The sequence below is a fragment of the Dryobates pubescens genome, chromosome Z (genome assembly GCF_014839835.1).
Source record: "Dryobates pubescens isolate bDryPub1 chromosome Z, bDryPub1.pri, whole genome shotgun sequence".
NCBI lineage: Eukaryota > Metazoa > Chordata > Aves > Piciformes > Picidae > Dryobates > Dryobates pubescens.
The window spans coordinates 91,397,107-91,424,409 of NC_071657.1; the positions used below are offsets into that span (position 1 = coordinate 91,397,107).

The 27,303-nt window shown below is 38.4% G+C and overlaps 1 protein-coding gene across 1 annotated transcript in view; it reads right to left on the reverse strand.

Annotated features, from left to right (window-relative positions):
• The window catches only part of RICTOR (RPTOR independent companion of MTOR complex 2), an 81,822-nt gene that overhangs the window by 23,799 nt on the left and 30,720 nt on the right, over positions 1-27,303 (reverse strand). Inside the window, exons 7-25 of the mRNA XM_054177919.1 lie at positions 26,208-26,334; positions 25,108-25,277; positions 24,791-24,858; positions 22,854-22,921; positions 20,995-21,077; positions 20,255-20,342; positions 17,205-17,295; positions 17,010-17,076; positions 16,838-16,918; positions 16,326-16,426; positions 15,241-15,403; positions 14,730-14,831; positions 12,080-12,126; positions 9,632-9,767; positions 8,883-9,082; positions 7,814-7,940; positions 727-891; positions 193-269; positions 9-87 (exon numbers count right to left, since the gene is read on the reverse strand). Coding sequence (XP_054033894.1) covers positions 9-87; positions 193-269; positions 727-891; positions 7,814-7,940; positions 8,883-9,082; positions 9,632-9,767; positions 12,080-12,126; positions 14,730-14,831; positions 15,241-15,403; positions 16,326-16,426; positions 16,838-16,918; positions 17,010-17,076; positions 17,205-17,295; positions 20,255-20,342; positions 20,995-21,077; positions 22,854-22,921; positions 24,791-24,858; positions 25,108-25,277; positions 26,208-26,334 — 2,040 coding nt within the window. The remainder of the gene's footprint in view (positions 1-8; positions 88-192; positions 270-726; positions 892-7,813; positions 7,941-8,882; positions 9,083-9,631; positions 9,768-12,079; positions 12,127-14,729; positions 14,832-15,240; positions 15,404-16,325; positions 16,427-16,837; positions 16,919-17,009; positions 17,077-17,204; positions 17,296-20,254; positions 20,343-20,994; positions 21,078-22,853; positions 22,922-24,790; positions 24,859-25,107; positions 25,278-26,207; positions 26,335-27,303) is intronic.

The window sequence follows — 27,303 nt, forward strand, 5'->3', positions numbered from 1 at the left end:
AGCATTACCTTTTGCCACTTTTCCATTTGTTTTGTTACATAACCTCTTTCATTTAGATATGAAAACCCCTTTGGAATGGACAGAAATCTGTAAAGTAACAACAGATCATTAGTACTCCACTTAAATCACATAGTTTGAATGAAAACAACAGTTGTTTCCAGTGTAAAGTCAAACAGCACATTCAACATTTACCTTAGTAGTAGAAGTAAACCCTTGTCCCCAAGATGAGAAAGAGCTGGTTTCATTTGGATAAGAGCATGAAGATTGGCCTAAAATGATTAAAAATGCATAAGGAATATAATGAGCATTACATAATGCTGAAGATGACAATTATAACAATCTGCTAGCAATGAAGCAGCAAGCATTTCATAATAGGAATTATCAAACAGCATTAACCTCATCCTAACATCCACTTCAGGTATTTTCTGTCATTAAATATTACTTCATGGAAAACAATGGTCAAAACAGGTGAACTAGTCTGAATTCATATTTAAAAGTAGGCATAATCCAGAAGCCTACATTTTCCTGTCATTAATACTGTGGTATTTTCAGCAAGGGAGGGGTGGTGGTGTCTATGAACTATTATGAAGTCCATTAATGACAATCAAGAAAGGAAATCACCAGTAGCTTCCTGCATACCTTTACTTCATTACTGGAGGAAGTGGTGGGAAATGGCTTACAGAGCAGCATACCAAGAAGAGGTTGAAAACGAAAAAGGATGCTCACCTTGTCTTCACATGCCTCATCTAGAATATCAAGTGCCTCAGAAGAAATGGTTTTATTTTTGTCGTGTAATTGGGTCACCAGTAACTCAATCCCCCAGTTGCTGAAGAATTCTACATTTGCTCTCAGTAATACTCTTAAGTGTTTTGTTGCATATAACCTGCAGCTCTGCAAAGAGTCAGGAAAAGACTTTTTTGAATAGAAGAAAATATATCTGATGTAGTGAGTTATTTATTTTTAAAAATACAACCACCATATTTTACAGCAAGTAGCTGTGATGTACACCCTACCTATTAAAACTACAGTCTATTAGAAAGCTATTTTCTATCTTACCAAATGGGAAATCTGAATTTCAGATCAGAAGTCATATGGTCACTGCAAGCTGTCTTAAAAAACCCTGTCAACCAGTCATTCACTGTGATAGCACCACACAAAGTCATAAGAAAAATACACAGTAAACGGCCAGTGCAATTGCATCTACTTTCATGTAAACGGTGTCTTGCAAAATAATTTCTAACAAGTAAATGTTAGAACCTCTGGTGAATTTAATACATTTCAAATTGTTCTCCAAAAGTATCTGGTCTTCAAAACTTCTCTGAAAGCCTTCTAAATAGAAAACTGTTATTTTCTGAAATAAGACAGTTTCCCAACACTTAGTTTACTATCATGAATTTCTTCAAGTGACAGCAGAATGAAGTAAATACCCTGTCATTTCCTGAACTGCTGTTCAAAGCAGAGTAAATGATGAGTAAACTGATTAATTTTCTGTTAGAAAAAAAAGAAATGCACACAAAATAGGCATAAACAGTCTTCATCTACAACAATTTGCAGTGCTTCTGGTGTAAGCACAGAAGGATCCTGACAATGTAGGTGTACGAGGAAAGGTGTTACCTATACTTGTCTAAGTATAGCTGGAAAAAAAATTATTTAGGTACCCAAATATATCTTCAGGTATTTAGTCCCTACATCTTTAAGGCTGTGATATCTATAACCAAGTAAGTTTTCTATACATTAAAATATAAATGACCTATGTAGGGATGCATGTGAAATACATGTACTTCAAGAGAGAGGTCAACTGGATTGCATCAAGGTTAGCAAAATCTTCTGGATTGCTGTTTTTCCTCCAGAAGTACTTGTCAAGCAGGACTTCAAAGGAGTATGAAATGTGAACATTTCAAAAATTGGGTCTCATTATTTTACCTTCAAAAATCACAGGCATATTTTTACTTATTCACTATACATCAGCTTTTCTTTGGAGGGAAGGCAGGGATTGCATAACACACATAACAGGAAAAGTTGTAGAACAGTGATTTGTAGCTCTGACCTATTTTAGATGCCCTGCATCCTTTTAGTGGTATGTTTTGTACATGGCACAGACAACTTGCAGTATATTTAAACATGAGCACAAGAGCAATTATATCAAAATTATATAATTCATCATTAACTATATGCTAAGTCTAAAGAATTGCACAATAATAGGAAACCAGAATTCAGTGTCATGTAGTCCAAGTGTTAAAAGCTGTCTATAAAAAAATTGTTACTGCTACAACTACACTGTGATACAGAAAACAAGAAATAACAATATTCACTTCCTGGAGTACTTCCTGCACATGAATTAATCAGATAGCTAGTACAGAATAAGGATAATTTTTATTTTCTGTTTGGAGAAGGAAAATGCAAGAAGCAACTCATGACTCTCATGAGACAGTAAAATGGCAAAATTCATTGCAGATAAATTAGAAACAATGAGGGGTTAGTCATGAGGTGTTGGGTGACAGGTTGGACTTGGTGATCTCTGAGGTCTTTTCCAACCTTATTGATTCTATGATCTGGTCCAACTGGGGGTTTTAGTTGGTAGAAAAGGCTGAGAAGAAACCTAATTGCTCTTGACAACTATCTGAAAAGAGGTTGTAGCAAGGTGGCTGTCACTCTCTTCTCCCTAATAACAAGTGACAGGACAAGAGGAAATGGCCTCAAGTTGTACCAGAGGAGGTTCAGATTGCATATTAGAAGAACCTTCAGCGAAAGCGTTATTAAACAATGGAATAGGTGTGCCAGGTAGGTGGTTGAATCACCATCCTTGGAAGGGTTTAAAAGATAAAGATGTGGTGCTAAGAGACATGGCTTAGCAACAGACTTGGGTAGAGTTGTATGATAGTTGGACTCTGAGAGGTCTTACCCAGTTTACACAATTCTGTGATTCTAAGTGAACAGAACAAAATGCATCAGCTTTATCACTAGGTAAATCAATTGCATGCTGAGATCTTGGACACTGTGTAGAGTTCTGGTTTTCCTACCATCATCACAAAGAACAATTAGAAAGATATAAAGAACAGCATAATTTTAAGTAATTGAAGGTATGGAAAAGAATCTCTGCAACAAGGCATTACTCAGACTAAGATATTCAAACTTCAGACCTGGGGCTGCAAAACCACTGCATGTATTTTCAACAATCCTAGTGTCTTCATGCAGTGTCACAACCTTTACACAGAAAGATCACCTATATGGATTTCTCAGAAGAGAGAGGTGAAGCCCAGCATTGCTTTTCCTGATAAAGCAAAATCCCGGCAGGTTTTTTACTTAAGATGAGAACTGACAGGAAAAACAGTGCAGAGGATACCTGAGGAAGCAGACATTCCCCTCTAGTCCTCATGCATGAAATACAAGAACAACAAACAAAGCCATGTACTAAAACTGTCAGAAGATTATTACTTCTACTATTAAATGGCTTTGAGATCTTTAAAAGTGATGAAATGAGTCAGATGTCACTACGCTCAGCTTTAGCACATAGCACATAGAGCTTCAGCATAGATCTGATACATACAGCTTAGCACAGATGGCAGTAGGTGTAGGGCAAGTTCACTGCTTAGCCGCCTATGAAGATGAAATTTTAGGTCATGAACAGCAGCACTTGTGGGCACGCTGGCTACTCTGCTGTTTCTACCATAAAGCAGCAGAAAGGCAGCTGAGGCAGTATTAATTTGCTTTAGCGTGAATGGCCAAGGCACATCTGGAAGTAGGTTAAGACATGCTTCTGCTTCACTGATCTGCAATGATATTGCTCTGTAAATGTTTTCATTGTATACAGTCAACCCAAAACATTACTCTCTTGTTCTAACACTAAGCTACAGAAACAACTTTTCTGTGCTCAGAGACACTTGCAAACAGTTAACAAACATGCTTTACAGCTCTGGGTAGCTTTAGAAGGTGTATCAGGCTACAACCTCAGTCAAACCAGTGAATAGAGAACCTTCAGCTTTTGTAATAAACAGGTACAGTATTTCATTAATGAACATCTCAGGGCATTAAAAATTCTGAAGGGAAGAAGCCTTTTGGAGATGTTTTTTCTCCTGTACAAAACACAGCTTTGCAGTGATTTTGTCCAGTACTATAAACTGTTATTGTTTTTAAACAGAATACAGAACCCAGAAGCAGTATATAGAAACAAAAATCACTATTTTTCTTCTGGACTATCATTTTGGCTTTAGCCCATCCAGCAGCTGAGCCTCACACAGCCACTCACACCTGGGAGCAAAATGTAAAACCACAAAGGTTGATAAGGAGAGTTTAACACAACAGTACAAGGAACGAGCAATATGAATAAAACTCATGAAGTAATATATAATGCAAGTGATATAAAACAATCTGCTCACTTGACACAAATGTTTCATGCCCGCCTGAACCAGCCCTGCCTTTAATACAATGGGCATAACATCACTGTCGTATCAAACACCCCACTGGCTGGTTCATCTGGCTATTCTGCGTGGCCCCTCCCAACTTCTTGTGTGAAATTAAGCCTATTCTAACTAAAGCCAGGACAATTATGAATGCACACAAACCCTTCCAGAGGCTTACCACACAGGCTCCACTCATACTATGAGGTCCTTTTCAAAAGTCCTTGAAAAATGAAGGTGGAAGCATTTCTAATTGTTGTGTTTAAATCTAACTGCACATTTATTTTTAATATTGGCATTCAGTTGTTCAAGGCAACAAAATGTCAGTTCTGGTACTACCTTTATGGGACAGACCTGTGAGTGGTATAAACTGTGTCAAGCATTAATTTTTTCCTCAAGTTATTGCTAAATACAAATGAATTTTTTTTTTGCTCTTGACAGTACTGCTGTTTCCAGACTGTAAAACCCACAAAAAAGGTATCTTTCCCCAGCATCTGAACTGAGGTACTTCCACATTACTTCTCAGTCAGTAGATACTATGAGTTCAGTACTTCCATATTTCTTTGAAGTATCTTATCCTCAAAACTATTTCCACCTGACAATTTACAATTTTAAATTCTAGAAGACACAGCTTTGTCAATTGCAGTTGTTGAAAAATACTCCTAAGGATACAGTTAGCAACAGAATAATTAAAATCCTTTGGTTTAGCTTTTTAAAACTTTGATCTGCTATTAGGAACATAAACACCACAAATGCTGAAGGCAAGGATGCTATTCAAGTGACGACACTGGCAATGTTGTGTACAACAAGCACTGCCACAGGGTTCTTTGACAGGCCAACATATAGCCTTTTTGTCAAGGAGTCCTCAGTAAATTCTTGTCTTCAAAAATCCTATCAGTTCAGTTTCCATCATATGAATATATGGGGTCAGGCACATAGTAAACCAGAAGAATTTAAGGAAATATAAATTTTATCAAAGTATGAAATCATCTGCAGTTTCATGAACCAAACAGGCCCATTTTTTCAGGCTAAGACAGTTCATTCTATTTGTGATTTTACTCTTTTACAAGATTAAATACACAAAGTATCTCCCTGTAAATTCCAAGAATGCCAAGCATGTCAACTATCTAAAGAAACAAAATACCCTGAAGTTGTTTCATCAGCCTCTCAGGGTTCACCATGTTTCACAAAGGAGGTCAGGCTCTTCTTAAGAGGTCCAAAGAGTATATTTTCCTTGTTTTTCAGTATACTAACTGTAAAAGATTAACTTACATTTGTGAACAATATTTAATTCTTTATAATTCTTGCACGTGTTACCGTAATTTCTTATTTTTCTTTTCTAAAGGATTGCCATGGCATTGCTGTATATTAAATAAATAAATCAGGGGACAGTGTCATGCAGTGCAACACTGAACTATATATATCAGAATTTGTCACAACACATCCCAGCCATGAAATTGAGATTGCTATGGTTAGAGACCTGCTATACCTCAATGCACACCTAACTTTGATATTAGAATACATACATAGAATACATAGAATACATAGAATAAACCAGGTTGGAAGAGACCTTCAAGATCATCGCGTCCAACCCATCAACCAATCCAACTCCGCCCAAGCAACTAACCCACAGCACCAAGTACCCCGTCAAGTCTTCTCCTAAAAACCTCCAGTGATGGTGACTCCACCACCTCCCCAGGCAGCCCATTCCAATGTGCAATCACTCTTTCTGTATAGAACTTTTTTCTAACATCCAGCCTGTATCTCCCCTGGCGCAGCCTGAGACTGTGTCCTCTTGTTCTGGTACTGCTTGCCTGGGAGAAGAGACCAACATCCGTCTGTCTACAACCTCCCTTCAGGTAGTTGTAGAGAGTAATAAGGTCACCCCTCAGTCTCCTCTTCTCCAGGCTAAGCAACCCCAGCTCCCTCAGCCTCTCCTCATAGGGCTTATGTTCCAAACCCCTCACCAACTTTGTTGCTCTTCTCTGGACTCGTTCCAGCAAGTCAACATCCTTCCTAAACTTAGGATGCTACTGTGCACACATGAGAAGACTGCACTTGTAGTGTAAGTCAGGTGCTTGGCAATTGAGAAGATGTATCTTAATTTCCTTGACATTTCCAGATACTGCCATAGTTTCTCTAGACAGTGTTGCTTCATTAAAACAGAAGTATCAGAACTCAGTAGTTACAGGCTACTAATATTAGCTGTGACTTTAAGACATCAGAGATGTCAGAAGCTATCCCAATAAAGATATAAAACTTTAAAATTATTTAGGTTTGCCTTCTTAAGTTTTTGAGCCTGTATGAATGCCTCTTAGCTTTTGCCAAAGAGTTCTACTTAAATATCTGTCAAGGTTTGGCATTAAGTAGCCAATGGAATGCTGGCAATCAGATCATGATCTCCAATCCTTTTCACATCCTCCAACAGACCAAAACTGAAATGGGCTACCCTGGAGCTCTACAAGGTTTCTTAACGGAGAATGATGTTTATCCTATTCCCAGATGAAGCACAGAAGTGTTTACTAGTCATTGTTCACAACACTCAATTTCCACCTACAAACAGGTGGAAATTGTATTTTCTACCATCATCACTAAAAGGAGCAGCAGCTCTCCATCAGAAGATACTCACATAGACTCAATTTCTTTATTTCCCTCTCCTTTTCCAAAAACACAAAGAGACATTTAAAGCTAACATCTACCTTATCCATCTTGCATCCACTCTAGAATATATCCTGCCTTGCCTGGGCAACAAAGGAATTCTCTCCCTGAAATTTTTTCCTAATTGGATTACTGTCATTTTCCTGACAGTTGTCTACTGTTACACCTGACTGACTTTTCTTAGAAATTCAAGCTTCCCCTCCCAAGTCTACGTAAGTCTATGTTTTATTTCCACTCACTTTCTTTGATTCAAAAGTACAAACCACAACACCTATTTCTGAACCACCATCACCTTGTTCCAGGAGCTACAGAAGTTCCGCTCAGTTTCACTACAGTAACCTCAATCATTATAAAAACAGCATCACTGTGATATCACCGGAGGATTAATCTATTACTGCAAGAAATACCGTTTTCTCTGGGGCGGTGGGAGGGTTAGATGCCTTCATGATTTATTTGGGATACTCACTGACCTAGACAATAACAGTGCACTTGATTTACGCATTTGAAGACTTTAGCCCCCTTCATACATGACAGAAACCTCTACCCGAGTGACTTAATTTCTTGAACATCAGAACAACATACAGTGTGAAGTTCATAGCAAGTTTAAAAGAGATATAACTAGGAGCTTCATTTCTCTGAATATAAAAATAAAAACCTTTCTGGATATATAATAGCTTAAAAATACTCATACACCTTGAATGACAAAACAAATATCCAGGGACAAATAACAATGTAAAGTTAAGCTGAATTGAACTTACATCAGTGGCTGCTGTCAGGATTTTAGAAAGGATTACTCTTGCTAATCCATCTCTGCTGTAATCCAAACTAGAAACAGTCAGTTTTAACAAGTGATCCTGGTTCTTCAATGAACAAAGATTAAGAAGACTGGCAAGGAAGGTGAGGGAAGAAACAAAAAATAAATGTTTGAACCAACTCAAATTCATATATTTATTCAATTTATAATTTAAACTTAAATACTTTGAATTCAGACTTTCATTTCTACAAACGCAGAACACAAAGTCAGCTCTCATATGAAATGCATCTACTGTAAACTGGTACAACTGTTAAGAGTCAAACGAGGGCAAAATGCACTGAACGGTAAAGGGAAAAATCCAACCCATTTTTTGTAATTGCTTTGTAATAATTTTTCCAGTATCCACTAAGTGCTTATGAGAACAAAACCTGATGTTCATAAAGCTCCATGGAAAACATTCTGTGTATAAAGCTTGCCATTAGTTAGTCCTATTAAACCTTCTAAATTTTATTGTAAAACAAGTTTTCTGAAGCCAGTAAACAACCTGTACTCTGATAATCAAGACGTACATTGAAATATCTGAATTTTTGCTTACATTTTACTTCATTTAGAAGAAACTGGTAATAGCCAATAGCCAATTTTCTCCCAAAGGAATTAAGTTTATTTGTACCTGAGCAATATGTTGAACCTCACAGCTTCACTGAAATATACTGGGAGTGAGATTTAGGTACAGATGCATCACTACATTTCACACAGTATAGTATCTGCCAGTTTTTGAGGGTTTGTATGGTTTCTGATTTGGCTTTTGTTTGGGTAACATTTATTTCAATCTTTTCAGTATAGCATCATCCGTCCTGACACTGATTCCTGTCTGAGAGATGCTATCATGTGACTTAAGCACCCCTATCCGTTCAGTAATGACAGACTAAAGCACCCCTTCTTAAAAAACAACCTGTAAAACCCTCAGAACTGGGGGTCTTAACTCATAAGGAAAGCAAAAGAACTTCAAAGTCTTCAGCTTTGCAGCGGTTCTCATGCAGCTTAGAGTTACAATTTAGAGTAAGAACACTCACCACTGAAAAACATTACATTTTTCAAGCATTTTCACTCCGTGAGGGTGACAGGAGAGAGTACCAAAGAACAGAAAGTAGTGCTGGCTAAGGGTATTTAGTAACCCATTATTTTGAAGACTACGTTCAGGTTTCATTCCTGATGAAGAGTTGAGCCAATGTACAATATCTTTAACCAATTCCTCCAGGTAACCTTGCCCATCCTAACAAAACAAAGAGTAATAGCATTTACTAGTAACAGAATCGAGCTTCTCTACTGAAATCCATCATTTTACATTTCTTAAAATGTACATACACAATACAAACAAAAAATAGAAATGCTGCCTGGCAAGTAAGTCAGACTGAAAAAATAAGGTTCAAAGCAAATAAAAGGAGTTTCACTTGGAGACATCTTAAGACTAGTGCTATTCTTTCCAGGAAAAGGATCATTCAATGACATTTTCTTCTGCCCTCAGGCACGAAAGTAGTTAGCATACAAGAAAAAAGAAGGCAGAGAAAGGAAGGATACATATAGCAAAAATTTAAAAAATCCTCAATCCCTAAGGTGCATTTAATAAAACTTTGATTTGAACACAGTCATGCTCCTCAATGTCTCATTTACAGTTCAAGATTTCAAATTACATTAATCAGACTGATCATTTTAGATTTAACACCCCAAATCTACTTAAGCCTTTACTAACAGGTTGTTCCATAAGTGGCATACAGCACTACAACTCATTCTCCATCCAGTCTTGTAGCCAAAAATTACTTACCTCTTCTGATTCAAGAAGAAACTCAGTAAACTGACAACCCACCACAGTCAGCTGCTTAGCTTTGGCATAATCCAGATCCAGGTTGGCATACAGTTTACTGCTAGGCTTGTAAAAATACAGCAATCTCCTCACAAACCTATGCAAAGTAAAAAAAGATTTTACTATTTTTCATAATGGCAATGACAATCTCACCATACAAAATGATGGTGGTAGAAAAGGTATGCTATCACTGCATTAGCTTGTTGGGAATGAATTTTCAAAACTTTTTAAAAGAGTAGAAGATAGCAGTGAAGAGTCTATCCAGACACAATTTGGAGGATGCAGCTATACTGTGAAAGAGTTTCGTATGTCACGGCTTAAAATAAGCAAAGGAAACCAAAACCTCTAATGCTTTTCAAACCCATAGCTTTCTTCTCATTGTCATGCTTGTAATTTATGCTGATGTAATTTACCCTGTGGTAAGTTTCAAAGATTCTACTATCTAGACTTACAAACTGCTAAAAGAATCTGTGACAAGAATTTTCTTCAGCTGTAAGTCAACTCTACTATAAAAGAAATGTTTTTGTGTCCTGCCAGGAAAAGGTTGTGTTTATTCAGGAACAGTATTTTCATTCACCTTACTTAAATATTGTTGCAGTATAATACAGTGATTGCAAACACCTTCTCACTCAAGATTTTTTGAAATAGTGATTAATACAGCTTGAGCTTTGCACTGCAGGAATAAATCTTCAGAGAAGAGCTTGCCCTCTTCAATTCTTACATGAAAAAACGAACATGCTTTTGTGCCTTAAAATACAGAAAGTTCTATTTGAAGGTAGGTATGTCAAGAACTAAAGAAAAGTTAGTTGAAACACTGCACCATTAGTTAAGAAAGTAAGAGTATGCCACTATCACCAACTCCAGACATAGGACCAATTATAAAGGAATTCTGAGGGCTCCTTTACATGTCAAAAGAAATGTATTTCATTTGGGGTTATTAGCAATAGAAACACTCCATATATTAACACACACTTAAAGTATGTATATATATGCATAACTAATGGTGTATTTATTCATACATATACACACATCTGTGTACAGGCATTGCATTAACTGTATCATTATAAAATGAAGGAATCTATGTAAAAATATCTAGAATTCCACTTTAACAGCTGTAAGACCATCAAAAGAACACTTAAGAGTAAAAAAATATAATCCAGTTCTGGAAGGACAATACATGTACTTTACACTTAAAAAAAAAAAAAAAAAAAGCAAGCACTGTCTATGATCTGGACTGAAACTAAAAAGGTTTAGGACTTAACCAGTTAAAATTAAACAAGAGCAACAGCACATTAAAGCCATTAAAGCATCTCACCAAAATCCCTGAAAAAGGACCAATGAGCTGTAGAAATTTTACACTCGTCCTACATTTTCTCAATGTATTTGGAATTACATTTAGGCACTGAACAATGCTTGAAAGCAGCACAAACCCAGAGAACAGGAACACTGTCCCAGATAGATAGGTATGAGAGAGGTGGGTATGGCTATGGCTATCACAGTTGGGAGTGCAGACATTTCTTCAGTTATGAATCATCAGATTTGCAAAGCTCCAAGCACAGACTGGCAAGTAATGCTTAGAGAAGAGGAAAAATTTAAAAAAAAATTAAAAAAAAAATACAACCACAAAATTAAATTATAGCTATAATTGCAATGGGACTTATGCTAGGAATACTAAAGTAGTAAAAATTCAAAATGGAGCAGAATGAGCCTTTTAGCTTATGTTTTAGCTTTACTTTATTCCTCAAACTCATATAGAAGTAGATTATCATGCCCACAAATACAGAACTATTCAGAATAATCCCATCAAATATTTCTGAAATGTATGTTAAAAAATAACATCCAAGAACTAAATAGTAACACTATTACTCCACTGGTACAGAAGTAATAAAAATGTCTTAATGCCAACAGGTATGAAAAGAACCAGAGCTGTACTGCTTTTTGGTTTATTTGGGGGTGGGGGGTTTTGTAATTGTTTGGCTTCCCTTGCCATTAAGAGCAACTACAAATAACGTCCTTCTGTTTTCTGAGGAAAGCTGTAGCTATGTAACTGTATGACTCTGAACCTATTCTGTCAAAAATATGCCAAATGCTGACATCAAACACTACTGTATGAAATATCAAAGACATAATATCTTAAGGTTTAAAATTAAATAGTGTTTGCAAAGCTACTGTGATTCTTAAGAAAATCTATAAAGTCTCTGTGCATGGAAAAGAAACTGCTGAAACTTAAAGACCTGTTTAATTTAATGCAAACATTGCATCTTAATTATCTAAATTTTCATTTTTCTGCTTTTCAACAGGTTGAAGTTTTAGAAATGTGACACACCCAAGAAGTAGTTTATATTGCAATAAGAAAACCCAGTTTTTCCGGATTTTTCTTCAAAGGAAGTCTACATAATTTTTACATACCTGTGCAACTGTTCATCTTTGTAGTTCCTTAGATTCACATTTGGCCACTAGAAAAAACAGCAAATACGGTATTATATGAAACTTGTACATCAGTCCTCCCTTAGTCACCAATATTGACTGATTTCTGTTATACCTAATATGAAGAAATGTAAGCTTTCTTCCATATAATGTTACCTATAAAATACCCTTTTGTTGAAAAGCCTACACTTCTTGCTCCAAGAACTGTTTGCTTTTTCTTCTAGAGAACAGGCTCTGTGTACAAGGCAACAATTATAATGAAAACAGCAACCTATGTACAGCTAACTAAAAAAAAATAAACAATTTTGCTCAATTTCTCTCTGCAAATAAAAAAACCCATGCATAACCGGGAAATAATTTTGTTGTTGCTTTCACTGTTAATCAGATTTGTTTTAAAAATTATTGCTTTGTTAGAGACACTGAAATACTCTGTTAAAATGTTACTTCAACTGCTCTGCTGATACTACAGAAGATCACAAGAACTAATGCTCTCTTCTGGACCTATTCTTTTTCCTTATTTTATTTTCCTCTGTTTTTAGAGCCATCTATTACCTCTGTGGTTTTAGATTTATTTTTATTGTCACCAAGTACCTTGAAAGGGATGGGGAAAACGGCATGAAACATTCTTCTTTCCTACCTAAGCAACAGAATTGGTATACTGTTACCAATTGGTATACTATTAGTACATGATTAGTAAAACTGACTACATGAGCAACAGTGCCAAATAAAATATAAACCTATACTGTCAGCAACAAAGTCACAATTCTTCCACAATTCTGACTACTGCTGTTCTTTTCACAGCTTAAACAGCAACATAGAATCATAGAATCAGTAAGGTTGGAAAAGACCTCAAAGATCATCAAGTCCAACCTGTCACCCAAGACCTCATGACTACTAAACCATGGCACCAACTGCCATGTCCAATCCCCTCTTGAACACCTCCAGGGACGGTGACTTCACCACCTCCCTGGGCAGCACATTTCAATGGCTAACAACTCCCTCTGTGAAGAACTTTCTCCTCACCTCAAGCCTAAACTTCCCCTGGTGCAGTTTGGGACTGTGTCCTCTTGTTCTGGTGCTGGTTGCCTGGGAGAAGAGACCAACCTCCTTCTGGGTACAACCACCCTTCATGGAGTTGCAGACAGCAGTAAGGTCTTCCCTGAGCCTCCTCTTTTCCAGGTTAAACAATCCCAGCTCCCTCAGCCTCTCCTCATAGGGCTTGTGCTCAAGAACTCTCACCAGCCTCTGTGCCCTTCTCTGGACATGTTCAAGTGTCTCAATGTCCTTCTTAAACTGAGGGGTCCAGAACTGGACACAGAACTCAAGGTATGGCCTAACCAGTGCCAAGTACAGGGGCACAATGACTTCCGTGCTCCTGCTGGCCACACTTTTTCTGATGCAGGCTAGGATGCCATTTGTCTTCTTGGCCACCTGGGCACACTGCTGGCTCATGTTCAGCCTACTGTCAATCAGTACACCCAGGTCCCTTTCTGCCTGGCTGCTCTCCAGCCACTCTGACCTCAGCCTGTAGTGCTGCATGGGGTTGTTGTGGCTGAAGTGCAGCACCAGGCACTTGGACTTGTTGAATGCCATCATGTTGGACTCTGCCCATCTGTCCAGCCTGTCAAGGTCCCTCTGCAGAGCCCTTCTACACTCTAACAGATCAACACCTGCTCCCAACTTGGTATCATATGCAAATTTACTCAATGCCCTCATCCAGATCATCAATAAAGATTTTGAACAGGATGGGGCCCACGAGCAAGCATAGAAAAGGAGGCAGTGTGGGACCACCTGAGATACAAGTAGTGAGGTGGTTACAAAGCTGATGCTCCACAGCTGTAAGGCTGTGACAGACAGAAGTATGAGGTGAGCAGCTATATGTGATAGTGAAGTCCAAACACTGGAACCTGGATCTTGCTCATTGCTCATTCAGGGACTAAAAATGGACCACTGTGATAACACCATCTCTGCTGGTGTTGTGCAGTTTTGCAGGAACAGAAGTGGTTAGAATTAAACCAGAAAAACATTTAACCTCTTTTAGAAAGACAGAAGTCCCTGAAATCGAAACATTAGCAAGTTTGACCGGATGCTAGAAAATAAAAGGGAAGCAGTTTGCATTGAATTCCAGGTAGAGACCCAACACCTTAGTACTTCACAAAATCATTAACAGTGACATTTTGAAAAGCAGCTTCTTGATAGTATTTTGAATATTGAATTAAAAGAGAAAAATAACAGGCGATATTATAGTTAAAAAAAAAAAAATTGCTATGAAACTGAACAAGGCATTATCCCTGTGCAGTCTGGAGTGTTGCCTAAAGTACCAGCACCTTTAAACTCATTACAACTAATTCTGTAGAAGTCCATTTCTATACAAGGGAAGTTATATAAAATTTAATACATGCCTATTAAGAAATCTGTGAATGTAACTGTAGTGTATTTTTACATATAGTTTATGGCTTGCATACAGAGACTATCAGCACTGATTAAACCCAAAAGATCCTAATTTTCTGAAGTAAAACAGATTATGGCATTCACTATGGAATTAACACCATAAAATCAAAGCTCACTTGTAACATGGAAATGTTTTTTCCAATCAATTGAAACAAAGAAATCATGACTTTTTTAAGCTTACCTTCAGTATGGTCCCTATTAGATTCCAATTCCAGTCCAGGTTCTCTTTATGATTCAGAACTTGGCTGTCTCGAAGATTCATTCCAAGTGCTTCTTCCGTATCCTGGAATACAGACATGAGAAATTACAGTAGATTTCCTTGCATCTTTTTTTTCCAGTCTTCTCATATGATATATTCACTGTCTATATAATCACCAAAAAGGCTATCTTCCATACTAATCTCCACTTGAAAATAAATCACATTGTTATAATGCATTAGGAATCTAATAGTAAGAGATCACAAATGGTCATAAAAAGTATTACAGAATTTTAAATTTCACTTCTCAATTTGTAGGAATGCAATGGAGTATCCACAAGTACCCAGAAGATATACTAAATTAAAAAACAAAATATTAGAAAGAAATCGTATACATTACTTTCTTGTCGAATTCAGAGCTAAGCTCGGGGAGCAGCATCTAAGTTTCCATAACACAAAGTCAAATTCAATTTCGAGAGATAGAAAATGTTAATACCTTTAAAATAAATATGTCTTTCTGCACACGGTACTGATCCCTTTTTTGGTGTGTTGAGATAGCTTTCTGAATAATATGATCTAAATGGAGGCTGTAAGGTTTAGGTCCTCTTTTCTTCATCTCATGAAAACGTTTTAAGCAGTTGAGTGCAGCACTTGCTCGTCTAATAGAAAAAAAAATACACCTTTAATCAGTACTCAGTAACTGTTATCCAAATGAAAAGTATCACTGTTGTATCTTGAGTAAACAAACATAGCTCAAGGAAGAAATGACCAACAATTCCAAAAACAATGTACTTAGGTATTCATACATTCGTAGGCCTGGCTTATACAAAAATTAAACAGAAATTATCTCTTCAGTATTAGAAATTAAGTATGAATCTCACTGATACCTTTTCTGCTAGTGTGCAATTAGCAGTGTCTATGACAGTTCAAACAAGATTATGAGCTTTAAACTTAGCCCTAAGTCTTGAGCAGACCAACTGCAGACCAACTTTCTGCCGCAAAGCTGAGAGCTGAAGGGGCTATAGTTTCAGCTCCAACTAGCTAAGTATTTCCTGTCATTTCTCTCCCCCTCCCTACAAGAGGGTAGCAGGAGTATCAGTACTGTGTTACCTGCTCTTTAAATCTGGAGAGTTCAGCAACAGCATGCAATGACTTTTCCAGGAAAGGACACAAAGTAACAGAAAAGACAGGTAATAATGGCAGAAACATCTAATTACAAAGCAGCATCAAAAAAGCTCCGATGAGCAAATAAAACAAGGAAGTCCAAGTGAGTCTATCTTTCTTTATCACAAAAATAATTCTGGTAGGGTAGAAGAGTGTTTTTATTCCAACTTATCTTCAAATACCTTTGAATTTGGTCACTTGCCTAAATGCTATCAATTTAATCCATAACAGGAGTTCATTTTTCAGAGTATGAAATGACAGAGTGATGACCAAGACCCCAATAAAAGATACTACTACCAAATCACGTTCTTAGAACAAAAAAGTGGAATTCTTATCATATTATTAGGTGTGTCCACAAATACAAAAAGCAAAAGCTAACTTAAGTGTTTGCTTGTAAGTGTAACTTAGAATTCTTACAGTCTTTTCTCTTTCATGATGTCAAAAGATGCTGCCATATTCATTAGCGTTGGTAAGCAGTGCAGGTGATGGCTGTGAGAATGAGGAAGAATTGTATTTGCCTAAAAAAATACAAGACTAGTTAGAACAGGATTACAATACTTTCAGCCATCTCTTTAAAATCAGTATTTGAAGAATTTACCATTTTTCACAACTTTCAAACGCACGAGAAGAAAATTCTTCTGCATAACGGTCAGAACAATAACTACACATACCATTTTAAATAGGAGAGCCAACTAATAAATCTGAAATGCAACTGAAAGTAACTTAAGACAGTCTCAGACTTCTAATTGTATTGTTTGCATTGGTGATTTTTAAAGTGGTAACATGCAAAAATATGCAAAGCATCAGACAGCCTTATGTCATGCATAAAAACACAGAAAATATACCCAATATTTTAAAGTGATTTAAAGTGATAATTTCAACTGAAAACTTTCAGCACAAAGAAATACCCAGCAAAAAGTGTAACTTACCATGTGCAGAAGTTCTCCTAAAAGAATTGTTGCTCTAACAGATACATGGTCATCACTACTTGTGATCACTTCAACCAGACCCTTCAGAAAGTGAAATAATTATTACATTTAATGTGTAACAGTTTAGTGTTTATAGAAGAAAAGCAAACATCTATTCAAAATCATTATGTACCTCTAGAAGTCCATTGGTAATGAAAGCTGAAAGCACTAAAGCCAAATAATTGTCCATGAGATCAGGCCTAAAGAAAGAAAGTATGGGACAGTTTAGAAAGGTCGTTTCTTACTGTGCCTGCAAGAAAACAACAACCATTTTGTCAACAACAGAAAACAACAACAAGGGTTTAGTTTAAGCTCACTGAAATCTCACCTTGACCTGGCTCGATGGGGTAATACAGTTTTAGCTTCAGCAGCTACAAAGCCATCAGAAAGTCTCCAACAGTCCTGAAACCTGCTTGGATCTAGAAGAAAATACGGAAGACGACAATTATAACATTACACAGGAAATATCCTAACACCTAAAATTTGAATATGTGCATTCATACACCACAAAACAGCAACAAAATTAAATTTGCTTATAAATAAGAATGTGGATTAAGATTGTATAATAAACATTTACAACCAGAATTGGAAGAATAGAACTGCTGGAAGATTAAAAACTGAAATTTGCACCTTTTGGGTTCATATCTTTGCAATGCAAGACAAAGCAGAGAGTGTTATTGTGTTTAGTAATTTTAAAAATGAGAGACATTCTCTGCTAGAGATATGATGGTGCCTATATTTGCCCTAGGAGAAGTAAGTCTGCTGAAGTACAGTGGACACAGCCAGTTGACAGTAAGTAGAAAAGACTCAGTTTAGTAAATTCTCTGTAACACTGACCAACATTTCTACACTACCAATGCTTCTAACACTTCGAAGAAGTTTAACTTGCATTAATGTTTACAGTCTCTTATGTAAAAGCTCCTGATGCTACACGGTCATGGTTTGACAAACTTAAAACACATTAACGGTTGAGGAACAATTTTAAGTAGGACTTCAGACAACCAAATTAATTCATTGATGAAAGAGAGAGGAGAGTAGAGTAGAGTAGAGTAGAGTAGAGTAGAGTAGAGTAGAGTAGAGTAGAGTAGAGTAGAGTAGAGTAGAGTAGAGTAGAAGAGACCTTGGAGATCGTCAAGTCCAACCCATGACTCAACAATATCTAATCAACTAAACCAAGCACCCCATCCAGTCTCCTCTTAAACACCTCCAGTGATGGTGACTCCACCACCTCTATGGGCAGCAGATTCCAATGGCAAATCACTCTTTCTATGAAGAACTTCTTCCTAACATCCACCCTAAACCTCCCCTGGTGCAGCTTGAGACTGTGTCCTCTTGTTCTGGTGCTGATTGCCTGGGAGAAGAGACCAACCTCCTTCTGGATACAACCTCCTTTCAGGAAGTTGCAGACAGCAATAAGGTCTCCTCTTCTCCAGGCTAAGCAACCCCAGCTCACTCAGCCTCTCCTCATAGGGCTTGTGCTCCAAACCCCTCACCAGCTTTGTTGCCCTTCTCTGAACACGTTCCAGCAACACAGTATCTTTCCTAAACTGAGGGGGCAAGAACTGGACACAGGACTCAAGGTGTGGCCTAATTAGTGCTGAGGACATGGGCAGAATGACTTCCCTATTCCTACTGGCCACACTATTCCTGATACAGGCCAGGATGCCATTGGCCTTCTTGGCCACCTGGGAACACTGCTGCCTTATGTTCAGCCTACTATCAACCAGTACCCCCAGGTCCCTCTCTGCCTGGCTGCTCTCCAGCCATTCTGAACCCAGATCATCAATAAAGATATTGAACAGGATGGGGCCCAGCACTGATCCCTGGGGCACACCACTAGTGACTGGCTGCCAGCTGCATGTGGCACCATTCACCACCACTCCCTGGGCTCAGCCCTCCACCCAATTCCTAACCCAGCACAGTGCTGCTGCCCAAGCCACAGTCTGGCAGCTTGGCCAGGAGTTTGCTGTGGGGGACAGTATCAAAGCCTTGCTGAAGTCCAGGTAGACTATATCCACAGCCTGCCCAACATCCACCAGGCAGGTCACCTGATCATAGAAGGAGATCAGGTTGGTCAGGCAGGACCTGCCCTTCCTAAACCCATGCTGGCTGGGCCTGATCCCTTGGCCATCCTGTAAGTGCTGTGTGATTGCACTCAAGATGACCTCTTCCATAATCTTGCCTGGCACTGAGGTCAGGCTGACAGGCCTGGAATTCCCTGGTTCCTCCTTCTGGCCCTTCTTGTGGATGGGCATCACACTGGCCAGCTTCCAGTCATCTGGGACCTCTCCAGTGAGCCAGGACTGGTGAAAAATGATGGAGAGCAGCTTGGCCAGCTCATCTGCCAGCTCTCTCAGCACCCTAGGATGGATCCCATACGCTCCCATGGATTTGTGGGGATCCAAGTGGATAAGGAGGTCTCTACTTCCTCCAGGATTACAGGGGAACTCTACTGCTCCCTGCCTCCATCTGCCAGCTCAGGAGGCCAGTTGTCCAGAAGACAACCTATCCTGCTATTAAAAATTGAGGCAAAGAAGGTGTTAAGTACCTCTGCCTTTTCCTCCTCTTTAGTTACAATATTCCCCTCCATTTCCACTAAGGAATAGAATAGACTAAAGCAGGTTGGAAGAGACCTTCAAGATCATCATGTCCAACCTATCATCCAACACCACCTAAACAACTAAACCATGCAACCAAGCATCCTGTCAAGCCTCGCCCTGAACACCCCCAGCGACGGTGACCCCACCACCTCCTCGGGCAGCCCATTCCAGTGGGCAATCACTCTCTCTGTGTAAAACTTCCTCCTAACCTCCAGCCTAAACCTCCCCTGACGCAGCCTGAGACTGTGCCCTCTTGTTCTGGTACTGGTTGCCTGGGAGAAGAGACCAACCTCTGTTGTCCTTTTCCCTCCTCTTGCCATTAATACCTTTGTAGAAGGACTTTTTGTTGTCCTTCACAGCAGAGGCCAGTCTAAGCTCTAAATGGGCTTTTGCCTTTCTAATTTTTCTCCTACATGACCTAGCAACATCCTTAACCATCTCATGGGTAACCTCTCCTTCCTTCCAAAGATGATACACCCTCTTTTTTCCCTTAATCCAGGCTGGCCGTCTGCTCCGGCGGCTCATCTTCCGGCACATTGGCACAGCCTGTTGCTGTGCCTTCAAGAGTTCTTTCTTGAAGTACGTCCAGCCCTCCTGGACCCCTTTGTTTTGAAGGGCTGTTTCCTAAGGTACCTTCTGAGTTAGTTTCTTAAGTAACCTGAAGTCTGCCCTCTGGAAGTCCAGACATAATTTACAATAGAGGAGACAGTGAAGGGTTCAAATTTGTGTGAGAGTTTAACTGACAGAATTTTTCTGTGAACTGGCTTGGAATACTTACCTACACTGAGAAGTGCCTCAATAAATTCTTCTGCAATAACAGGGAGAGGAAGGCGAAATATATCATAGAGAACTTCAAGCAGACCTCGCTACCAATGAAAAACCAAAACAAACAAAACACACAATAGGAATTTTATAGATTTACAAAAATTGTCCTTTTGATCATTATTAATACTAAAGATGAGACTTCTACAGACTGCTAATATTAGGGTTACTTTGTTGCACTGTTTGCACTGTTTATTTAATAACATGCTTGTTTTCATAAACTGAAATCATCTGGAGAAGAAAAAGGTAGGGGCCTGTTTACTTTTGAAGCGTTCCTATGTATTTTACAGAAGGTCAGGTTACTTGGTTTACAGAGTGTTAGAACAGTTCGTGTTGCCACCATCAACTTCTTAGTTTAATAGGTAACTGGGGAAAAAAACACACATTTTTATTTATCTTTGACTCAATACTGATTGCTATGCTTTAAACTTGTAACTGCAGGTACTGTGCACTTCCTTTGAACAAAAGTTAATTTATGTACTTTTCTCTATTCCCTTCTCTCAAACATAGGCACTTCCATTTTCAAGAATTTTACAAAATTATTACAGACTTGAACTTGGGGGTCAAATAATCTTGAGGATAGTGATCTCTTAATTTGAGCCTGTGTTTAACTATTTTAACAACTTAATGTTAAAAACATATTAATTAAAACAGGCAGTATTATTCCTACATCAGTAGTAAATATTTACCACCTACCCGTATTTCCATATTTGGTATACAGAGTACCCCAATAAGAGACTGAATCCCAGAATTTCCAGGTTTGCACAGGCTGATAATACCTACAAAACATTTGAAACATAGTAATACTTCCTCACTGAATGAAAAAACAAGAGCATAAGACACATTGACAAGTCTGAATTCCAGTTGCAGTACAAGGACAGATGACAAAAATTACGCCTCAAACATTTTCTCCGTTATCTACTTTCCAATCAATAATATTTAGTAGAAACTTCTCATCACACAACTTGTTTTCTCATTAAAATCTATAGCTACTTCTACCTTTCTACTGAAAGCAGTATTTTCAAATTATCTACAAAATCAACATTCACACAGAAGAAATGGTAAAGAGAAGACAAATTTGTCAATAAAGAATGAAACTTAAAACCCAAAAAAATCTGCATCAGCTAGGCAGAACTGTAAGAAATTTCTCCATCACAAGCTGTATCTTCACAAGTTATTCAGTTTGTTTGAATCTCAGGAGAATTCCAAGTAGCTAGTTCTAACATACCTGGAATAACATTCTCTATGCACGATGTTAAACCATCTTTTTGCAAATGACAAGTGCACATCTACAGAAGTTTCTACACAGGAAATTTAGCTTTGCATAAAAATCTAAGAGCCTCTTATAATTTGGTCCTTTCACAAGGCATTATTACTCAATTAGTTTAATATTTCCATTTTCATAGGGAAAAGCTAAATGTTACAGACTACCACCTGAGATATGCAGATTTTCACCCTCAATTTACATACAGACACTTCACTAAAAGCATGACTGCAAAATCAGAACCTTGCTCACTTCCCCGACTAATTTTCTTCATAATTCACAGAATCAAATGAAACTTTACAGAAACATGCTATGCAGAAAACAAACAAGTTTCTCCAAAATGCAACTGTGAATGAACAAAAAAAAATCCAGAGATGCACATCTTTCTGTCTAACATGTCATAAATAAAATCAAACCATTAATCTTTAAAAATTCCTACAGCATGAAAAATATCACCTACTAATTTGTTTAATTTAGCTAATACAGATCTAACTTCAATGACATGTGCTTTATATGAACTTAAAGATTAAGTCCTCCATTTCAAAACTGCCATGTCACAAAAACAAGACATGTGCATCTGGCTATAGAACACACCAAGAACATTCAAATATGCTCCACAGTGCACCTCAGAGGCTTTTTCCGTGAGCATATAGTGGCCACATCCAAATAGCACGACAGAAATAACTGGATATATGCAGTCATCCTTGCATGCCCACAGGGATGACACAGTATGACGCAGTAATCACCAGCATGACACAGTAACTACCAGCTCTAAAGAATAACCCACTCCAGAAAATACAAGAGCAGGACAGCTGATCACAGCAGACTGTGTGACCAGCCAATAAAACCAATCCAAAAAGCCAAAAGAAAACCTAAGAATACCCCAAAGTCTGATTTAGCAACATGTCCTTTGTAAGTGTTAAGGACCTTGGAGTACTAGAAACATCTAGGATGTTAGTCTCCAACATAATAAGAAATATAAAATAATAAGGAATATAAAATGTAAAATATGGGATAGAAAATAATAAGGAGTATAAAATGCAAAAGTGCCAAGGCAAGTAATATATCCCAAGGCAAGCATCAAGGTGCAACTTATAAGGTATCCCATATGGGGAGGTGAGGAGGGAAGCTGCATCTTATCAGTAGAGTCAGTCAAAGCATTGTAGGAAGGTACTGATAAAAATCACACACTTAAAATGAGACAGTTCCTGGTGTTTAAACAAACCACTATTTTATACTAGAGAGTGAAACTCCCCTTCCAATCATCCAGCTTCAAATGAACAAATCTTACCTGCCCATGATCGAAATGCTGCCACTATTCCCATTTTACTAGCTAGGAACCGTGCTTCTCTGTCTTCCCTGTCATTAAAATAACAAATATCACAATGAAGTTAGTCACTTTATCAGTGTTATTTACATAGCAAGTGAAAAATAATTAACTGAGATTTTAAATGGGGGGAGAAACTCCAGAGCAAGACAAACTTTTTACATATGCATGTGTAATAATGTGCATATAGAATATGTAATACACACAGATCAGAATTTTTAAGCTTTGTTACTTTTGCTTTTTCAGGGGAGTTTCCGGGGAAGGAGGATAACATCACAAAGTAAACACCTTTGTGGTCAGATGAATCACCCTGTGCCTCCAATGATAGTGGGGTTTACAACAAGGACCTTAAGATTTAGACCTTATTCAATTACCCAGACCTTAGCATCTAAATGTCAATTGATAGTAAAAAAGAATCATTCAAGTTGGTGGCAACCTCAGGAGATCTCTAATCCAAACTCCTGCACAAGGAGTTCACTATGAGACCAGTGGCAGTGACAATGAAGATTTTATTTAGTTGGGTCTTACATAGAATACATACATACATAAATAGAATAAACCAGGTTGGAAGAGACCTTCAAGATCATTGCGTCCAACCCATCAACCAATCCAACACCACCTAAACAACTAACCCATGGCACCAAGCACCCCATCAACTCTTCTCCTGAAAACCTCCAGTGATGGCGACTCCACCACCTCCCCAGGCAGCCCATTCCAATGGGCAATCACTCTTTCTGTATAGAACTTTTTCCTAACATCTAGCCTGAACCTCCCCTGGCGCAGCCTGAGACTGTGTCCTCTTGTTCTGGTACTGGCTGCCTGGGAGAAGAGACCAACATCCGTCTGTCTACAACCTCCCTTCAGGTAGTTGTAGAGAGTAATAAGGTCACCCCTCAGTCTCCTCTTCTCCAGCCTAAGCAACCCCAGCTCCCTCAGCCTCTCCTCGTAGGGCTTGTGTTCCAAACCTCTCACCAACTTTGTTGCTCTTCTCTGGACTCGTTCCAGCAAGTCAACATCCTTCCTAAACTGAGGGGCCCAGAACTGGACACAGTACTCGAGGTGCGGCCTAACCAGTGCAGTGTACAGGGGCAGAATGACCTCCCTGCTCCTGCTGGCCACACTGTTCCTGATGCGGGCCAGGATGCCATTGGCCCTCTTCGCTGCCTGGTCACACTGCAGGCTCATGTTCAGCCTACCATCAACCAGCACCCCCAGGTCCCTCTCAGCCTGACTGCTCTCCAGCCACTCTGACCCCAGCCTGTAGCTCTGCATGGGGTTGCTGTGGCCAATGTGCAGAACCCGGCACTTGGATGTGTTCAATCTCATGCCGCTGGACTCTGCCCATCTGTCCAGCCTGTCGAGGTCCCTCTGCAGAGCCTCTCTACCCTCCAGCAGATCAACTCCTGCCCCCAGCTTGGTGTCGTCAGCAAATTTACTGATGATGGACTCGATGCCCTTGTCCAGATCATCAATAAAGATGTTAAAGAGCATGGGGCCCAGCACTGATCCTTGGAGCACACCACTAGTGACTGGCTGCCAGCTGGATGTGGCACCATTCACCACCACTCTCTGGGCTCGGTCCTCCAGCCAGTTCCTAACCCATCGCAGTGTGCTCCCATCCAAGCCATGGGCTGACAGCTTGGCCAGGCCAAGCAATCAAGGCTGCAGGACCTCTCTGGATAGCCTCTTCTAATGCCTGATTTGCCTCAGAAAACGCCCTCAACCCCAACACAAATTGCAACCTCTCTTGTCTCACTTTTTCTGCACCTTCTTGTTCTCCCACCCTTCACTACCATGAAGGGCCCTGACTACACTTTCCTGGGCATTAGAAAGGCTGCTGTTATGGAGATGGTGTATACATCAGCATATAGTGGTGCTCAAGTAGAAGCACTACCACTTACTTGAGTTGTCCTTCTGCTGTGTCTGGATTATGCCTGTAGTGAAAATCTGTGTAAGGAGCCAAAATTCGCTGAACAAAAGAAAGACATGCATTATTTTCACATGAGAATACAGTTAGATGTGTCTTTCCCATTCCCCAGTTCCACTGAAATCTGTCAGTTATTTTTGCTTTATAAATAATCATGCCCATAGCCTAAACTGTTGTAATTTAAACATTTTGCACAAACATAAGAGGATGAAATGTGAGATGAAAATTGAACCTTTATATTAGTAATTAAATGTTTAATTTCTGACACTAAACAAGTAAAACTGAACCCACCTCTAATTCTACATCTGCTCGCACATACTGTCGGGTCTTCGGATGATTAATGAGGTGCAAAACAGTAGTTATCAGAGCCTCATTTATTCGGCTTAGCTGACAATCAATCACATTTTTCAAGATGGTACTTAAGCCACCTCGAAGAGCCACCACTTCAGGATTCTGAAGTGCTAAATAGAATAAAACAAACACTGTGGTCAGTGACAGGAAATAAACATTTCACAGCTGTCCATATGACAAACTTTCATCTCTTTAACACCTGGATCTTTTTATTCCTGAGCAATGATGAGGCACATGTGAAGCTTTTAACAAAACTGGCATTATTAACTGAGATTTTGAAATAATTTGTCATTTACAAAAATACTAGTCAGTCCATCATTATTGTGGTCAACTGGTCAATTTTTATTCAGTAGTTTCTGGATTTCTTTGCAAAGAAAAATTTTGTACTTCACTGGACTGACACGGATAATGGATTTACACCAGAGTACAAAGCAGCAACAGATCATTTATTTCCTTTAAAACAAAAACATTGCAAAACTTTTCTCTTGATTTTGGAAAAGCTTTAAAATCAGCACCTAAATACAACAAATTAATATAAACCACTGTTCAGATAGCCTTTACATGGACACAAATACTGACTTTCAGAGGCCAGCTAACCACATCATCCATTGTAAAAAAAAACAAACAAATAACCACAAAAGATGTTCTGTAGTTTCCAGAATTCTTACGCATTTGTCAGTATCTCATGCATGGAATTCTCCTTACTTCCAATCCATCAGTTCTAGAAACACCAACTGCAGCAGGGAAATTTAAGGTAAATCAGGAACTGCCAAGTCTCAAAGGAATGAACAACACCTGAATCTTCAGGTGTTGCACGTAGGAGACTGGTTTTCTGATGAAGTGATTTTGCTTTACATCAAACTTATGATTAAAATCTGTGAAACTGACATTAACAACATTTAGCATCTAACTCATTATTAACAAGTACCCTCAATTATTTGAATATAATCTATTTAATATAAACTCACAGAAGAGAATCTCTTAGAAAAGTGATGACAATCACGTCAGAATTTTTCTTTGTTAGCTTTCCATTTACTTACCTAGTTCACAGATAATGGCTATACATGCTCGAACCATCCTGTCTCTTTCTTGAAGGCCATCATTTCCAACTGCTATCAAAGAATTAGTTATAGAACTGGGGAACAATGAAGCATTCACAGTGATCATCTGACAAAAAAGAAAGGAAAAAACTCTGTTTTCTTGATATCTCTCTACATATACTCCATTAGTATTCTGTTTCCTACATAAAATCAGACAGAACACTCTACTTGGTTGTATCTGGCAACTCCTCAGAAGTATCCTTTGTTCTTTAATTTTTTCATTTTTCAATTTACTATTCCTTTCCTGCTTCAGTATATTTTTATATTATTTTGATGAAATAAGAAAGGCTAATAAATAAGGCTAAAAAAAAGATGCCTATTGCAGAGAGAGCTATGGTTACCTTCTCAGTATTTTTCCCCCAAGAATTTATCAGCATAGAATACTACCTAATGACACAGAGCAGATTACAAACTCTTCTAGAAGATTCATTCATACTGCAGTAGATTCTTGAATACCTATTCAATGGTTTCATTAGCTAGGACTAAAATCTTTCGTTTAGTAGAAAGATCCTTAAGTTGCTGCAGAGCACAAAAAGACAATCAACAGAAGCAGCTGCTACAGTATTTGGAAGGCAACTGTCAGTAACACCCATATATCCTCTTGCACAGTACCTGATTGTTTTACCTCTGCATTGGATATTAAAATGAAGAAAGACAACCGTTATGGCAAATACACTGGAACTAGATTTTAACAAGTTTATTTTTAAGACACATTTTGAGAAACTTACTGCACATATTGTCACCCATAAAACAGGAAGGTCTAAAATAGCACTGTAAATTAAAAAACGAAACACTTCCCACCCACATTAGTCTTTCCCTTTTAAAATGGCATGAAGCAACAAAAGTTACTGATAGAATAGGTGAAATCACCCAGCCTACAAAATTTTAACTTTTTTTTTTTCCTACTGATATTTACATGTATGTAGTGTGAGGACTCAAGCAGCCTTTTATGTCTGTTCTGCCTCACTGTTTTCTTTTAAGACATGAGAAGGACAGATTTCTCTTAATATTCAATTCCAAACAGTAAATTCCACTA